The following is a 5,832-nucleotide window of genomic DNA, read 5'->3' as shown; positions in this document are numbered from 1 at the left end:
CTTAAGTACGCTTTCATAGCATCCCAAATTGTCTTATTAGACACATCAGGTGTTCTATTGATGCTTAAAAAAGTTTTAATATGTGTAGAGATGTGTGAGAGAAAGCTCTCGTCGGAGAGTAACAATGGATTTAGTCTCCAGTGTCTCCTTGTATAGTCAGCATCTGGAAAAGCTAGTACCAGAACCAGGGGAGCGTGATCAGAAATAACAATACTTTCGTATTTACATGACTTAAGGTTTGAGATGAATTTATTATCTATAAAAAAATAATCAATTCGAGTGTAAGTGTGGTGGACATGGGAAAAGAAGGAATATTCTCTTCCTGTAGGATACAAGAACCGCCAGGGATCAGAAAGGCTAAAATCATCAAGAAATGCTTTAATTTCTTGATGACAAAAAAAAAAAAAAAAAAAAACCCTGAACCCCAAGTTCACAAAGCGCTCTGTGGAGCAAGCTCAGAAAGACCTCTTCAGGTCTCGTACTATACATCCCCAGAATATACTTCCTATTTCACTAGCTCCAACATAGGTTTTTAATATTTAACCCTATGACAAAAAAGCAATCAAAACTGAACGACTAACACTCAATACACCATAAAGCTAAAACAACTATGAGCAATAACATAACACAGGTTATCATGCCTCTTCTCCCTGCACGCTGCACCTCCAGCTGTAATAATCTCCCCAAACCAGGACTACTCCGGCGAGAAATAAAAATATATTTTTATATATAATAAAAAATACGACTGCATCAACTGGTCTTGTCAAAAGCTTTAATCAGTTAAGTTGGATTTTCATGCATTATAAACAGGAGACGGAGGGGATCCCCCTCTCTGTCCGCAGTGGATGGGCCAGCAAGGATGTATTCTGTATATATTTGGCAGCACTTGCACATCAAACACATTGGCCATGAGAACTAAATCTACTTTCCCTCCATGTATCTATCAACGGCCTCTGCCAGGACTGGTTGGGGTGAGTGGAGAAAAAATATATATAGGGGAACAAAAGGAAATAAAGGGGGGGTGGAGTCACAGTCTCTGGTCATGGGCTTGAATCCAGCCTGGGAATCAGCACCTGGATGTTGGCATGGTCTTCCAAGGGCGCGTTGGTCCCTCCGGGCACTCCTACCTCCCTCATGGTCCAACATGTGCAGTAGTAGTAGTGAACATGGCTCCAAGGTAAGAGGTCCTCAGGTGAGAGTGCTGGTGGTTGCATGACCCTCCACGTTAGCCCTGCGACAAACCGGTGACCTCACTAGGTCCATCCCTCATCAGGACCCGAGCCAGGATGGGTTCCGGAGAGCCGCACAGCATGGACCAAGGAGGGGAGGAGAAGACCCAAGGAATTAGAGACATGTAATAAGATACAATAAAATAAACAAGGCAGAGAGAGAAGAGAGAAGGTGCTGGTTTCTGGTGCCTGATGGGTGATCCCCCAGCCGTCTAGGCCTATAGCAGCATAACTATGGATGACTATGGCTCATGACGTATCCACGCTTGTAAAGTCATTTTGAAAGAATTACTGGTAGTGCTGGAAGTGTGTAAATCTCAGAATCACTTTCTAGTTAACTTTGAGCCTTTTACCACGATAACAATATACCTCTTCATGGCCCAACAACTCACACCTCGGGCAGGGTGGGGATAAAAGCCCAGCTGGCCCCTAATGCAAACAACAGACCCAATACAAAAGTGATTTAGACTTGAAGGGAACAGTCTTGATTCTATGAGCTTCTAAAATATACCGTGTAAACAGAATGCTGTGCTTGTGTTTCCTATTGATGAACAGTTCTGACTTGCAGTGCCTACTATCAATTTCAAGTCAATGTCATTGCCACAAAAATTTTTTAAAACATGAAAAGGCCCACTTAACTATCTTATTATTACAAAAGTGATATTTCAAGAAAAAAGTTTCAAATGGTTTGCATTGTCTGTTACACAAATAAACCAATTCCAGAAGTACATGTTGACATTACATCTGCTCAACTTTCGAAATACAAAAAATTGGCTAAAAATAGTCTATTGCCGGGAATCGAACACAGGCCTTCTGCGCTAAACGTCCCTAACACGTTCCGATTCATTCTCTATGGTAGTGTTAAATCACTATGCACGTAATGCCCCTCCCGGCGACTGAACATTATGGCGCTGTTTCAGCTTCATCTCTGTCTCTCTTCCTCGACTTTTCCTTCAACTTCCGTGACTGAAGAACAACAAACTACAGCAGATGTTGCTCTACAACTACTTTACACATGTGATGTGTTTTATTCAGCAAAGGTAAGAGACTGTTTGACTAAAGACCAGATAAATGACGGGCAGATGTATGTGTCACAGTATCTCTTTGTTTTTTATATTAAATTACATCCATCTCTGTGATTTTCTGTTACTGTATTTGTACATGATTTTTGATGATATATAGGATATATTTCTTGGCTTAGACTAATAAACTAAAAAAAAAAAAAAAGATTATATCTATCAATGTGAATGTGTACAAATAAAGTCTATTGTTGTCTTGTTGTCTTAAGGCCTCAGCCCCCTCCACTGTCCCCAGCAAAGTGAAAGGACAGTCAAAAGTTTTATTTAACAATTTCTACACTGTGACCCATATGTGTTTTTCAGCATGTAAATAGAATACAAAGTAAATAGAGGAAGTAAACAGTACTATACTGGTTGTAACTGAACCATTGATCTTTTCAGGAATCTACATGCTGAGATCTCCTCTGCCCCTCATATACCTGAACAACCACACAGTAAGATGTATCATACGGCTAATCTTGAGTATTATTGGGCCCCAATCCGCTCCTCCTTCAAGATGACCCTCATCCTGCTCATCATGAACAACCTGCTGCCCATCACCAGGGGGACGCCTCTCATCAGTGAGTGTCCGACCCCTGTGATGCTGGAAAGGGAACATTTCTTGGTAGAAAGTAGTTCCACTGAAAAGTGTGTCAATTATTTGGTCAACGGGACAGTGTGACTTTAAAAGAAATTATTAATTTGTTTAATTTATTGTGAACAACAGGTTCCTCGAGTTTTATTGTAAACATCATTTCCAACACAAGATCATAGCTAAGATACATGATGTTATTGAAAAGTTGACTGAACTGTCGTATGTTGTGTCCTGCAGACGTTTTCTTCTGCATCAGTCTCATCCTGATGGTGGCCAGTCTGTTGGAGACGGTGCACATCACTAACATCCAGTTCAGGGCCAGTCAGTACAGTGCCGTGCCATACTGGCTCAGCGTCCTCGTCCTACAGTATCTCGCTGTTCTTGTGTTCATCCCTCCAATGAAGAGGAGCAACACAGTCACAGTCTTCTTTAACCCAGCTACTAGAGGTATATTGATATTATCTATACAATTTATATATCTATATCTATATATGATTTATATAAATTATGCTGAACAAGTCATGAAAACTTTAATCAGACAGTTGGAAGAAGTGGTTCTGACCAAGCAACATTCAGTGGAAGTAGAGCAAAACTGTTGTCCTCTTTCAGATGATATTTCTTCTATTTGTCTTTTACAAAGTACCCTGAGCAAATAGATAATAATGTATGAGATGGAGAACATATTTTCCTCCTCTACAATCCCTCTTTTCTAGATCCTGTGCAAACTTGATGAATGGAAGGGGAGGAACCCATTTAATGTGGATGCAGGTGTGGATTCAGTTTTTTAAATTTTTTTCACTTTCACAGGAAATTCTCGACATTTTATGTAAAAAATATGTTCCTCTCCATCAGGGAATCGACCCCGGTCTCCCGCGCAGCAGCCGTGGATTGTTTAGCTAAACGGCCCTAAACACATTCCCATTCATTGTCTATGGTAGTGCTAAACCACTATAGACGTAATGCCCCTCCCGTAATGTCACTGAAAATTTTGGCGCTGTTTCAGCTTCATCTCCAGTTCTCGGGAGTCAGGGTCGAGGGGAAGTCTGAACAAATGAGTCTTGAGTCTTTTGCGGAAGATGGAATGCGATTCCGCTGTCCTGACATTGGTCGGGAGTTTGTTCCACCACTGATGTGCTAAAACAGAGAAGAGTCGCAACTTCGCTGAGTGGGCTTTGTTTGCTCTCAGTGATGGGGGTACCAGTCGGCCAGCTGATGTAGATGAGCAAAGTGTTCTCGCTGGGGCATGTGGTCTGACTAGTGTTTGAAGGTAGACAGGTGCAGTTGCATTGACGGCCTTGAAGGCCAGCACCATCATCTTGAATCGGATGCTGGCCCCAACAGGAAGCCAGTGGAGGTCACGGAGGAGGGGGGTCACATGGGACAATTTGGGAAGATTGTAAACGAGGCACGCTGCAGCGTTCTGGATACGCTGCAACGGTTTAGCTGCAGAGGCTGGGAGTCCAGCCAAGAGGGAGTTCAGTTCAATTCAATTTTATTTATATAGCGCCAATTCATAATTTACATTATCTCAAGGCACTTTACATTTAAAGGTCAAGACCTTAAAACAATATTAACATAGAGAAACCCAACAGTTCCCACAATGAGCAAGCACAGGCGACTGTGGAGAGGAAAAACTCCCTCATTAACAGGGAGAAACCTCTGGCAGAACCAGGCTCAATGTGGGCGGTCATCTGCCTCGACCGGTTGGGGTGAGGAAAGAAAAGTAAGGGGGGAGGAAAGGAGAGATGGGTGGAAAGCGGGGGAGAGAAGAGAGAGATGAGGTGGAGAGAGAGAGACCGGGAACAATTTGGCACCATCAGTATCAAGGCTGACTATAAAAATAACAATGTAGTGATCTACAACAGGATTATATATATTAATCAATTACTGAGTTATTGTAATAAATGATGACAATGGTGATGGTAGTCGTTGTTGTCCTGCAGTCCCGGTGCCGGAGTTATCTGAAACGATATAGAGAGAAGAGCCAGAGGGACTATGGGAGGACAAAGTGACACTTTGACATGATGACATGTTAAAACTAATAAATAAATAAATAAACAGGTGGGGGGGGGGCAGAGAGACAGAGGGAAGTGAAGAAGTGCTCAGTGCATAATGGGAGTTCCCCCAGCAGTCTAAACCTATAGCAGCACAACTAAGGGATGGTTCAGGACTCACCTGATCCAGCCCTTACTATAGGCTTTGTCAAAGAGGAAGGTTTTTAGTTTTACTTTAAATGCTGGGACAGTGTCTGCCTCCCGAACCCAGAGTGGGAGCTGGTTCCATAGGAGAGGAGCCTGATAGCTAAATGTTCTACCTCCTGCTCTACTCTTACAGACTCTTGGAACCACTAGAGACCCTGTGTTTTGGGAACGAAGTGAGCTACTTGGATAATAAGGTGTTATCAGCTCTTTGATATATGAGGGGGCGTGATTGTTGAGGGCTTTAAAAGTGAGGAGCAAGATCTTGAATTCTATTCTAAATTTTACCGGGAGCCAATGTAAGGAAGCTAAGACAAGAGTGATATGATCTCTCCTTCTAGTTCCTGTCAGCACTCGTTCTGCAGCATTTTGGACCAACTGGAGACTTTTAACAGTCTTCATGGAGCATCCTGCTAATAGAGAGTTGCAGTAATCTAATCTAGAGGTTACAAACGCGTGGACTAGTTTTTCAGCATCCTGCTTAGACAGGATGTTTCTAATTTTGGTAATATTGCGCAGATGGAAGAAAGCCGTCCTAGACACTAGTTTAATATGGGGGTCAAATGACATGTCTTGGTCGAACAACACTCCAAGGTTCCTCACAGTGGAGCTGGAAGCCCGACGGTGTTTCTTTGAGATGTTTAGGGCCAATTACAACAACCTCAGTTTTGTCTGAGTTTAAAAGTAGAAAATTTTGGGTCATCCAGGCCTTGATATCTTTGAGACATTCCTGAAGTTGAACTAGGCGATTA

At 42.4% G+C, this 5,832-nt stretch overlaps 1 protein-coding gene across 1 annotated transcript; it reads right to left on the bottom strand.

Annotated features, from left to right (window-relative positions):
- Nucleotides 1-3,755: 3,755 nt before the first annotated feature.
- LOC138413536 (uncharacterized) lies at nucleotides 3,756-5,614 on the bottom strand (the record flags this gene model as incomplete). The annotated part of the gene is made up of 2 exons (XM_069537480.1): nucleotides 3,756-4,359; nucleotides 5,507-5,614. Coding segments are annotated over 2 exons (609 nt in total), but the record flags the coding sequence as incomplete, so codon positions are not given.
- Between the last annotated feature and the right edge of the window lie 218 nt (nucleotides 5,615-5,832).

The sequence above is a fragment of the Paralichthys olivaceus genome, chromosome 13 (assembly GCF_024713975.1).
Source record: "Paralichthys olivaceus isolate ysfri-2021 chromosome 13, ASM2471397v2, whole genome shotgun sequence".
In the NCBI taxonomy this organism is placed as follows: Eukaryota; Metazoa; Chordata; class Actinopteri; order Pleuronectiformes; family Paralichthyidae; genus Paralichthys; species Paralichthys olivaceus.
The sequence above is the reverse complement of the archived record's forward strand: the minus strand, read 5'-3'. Positions and strand labels throughout refer to the sequence as shown.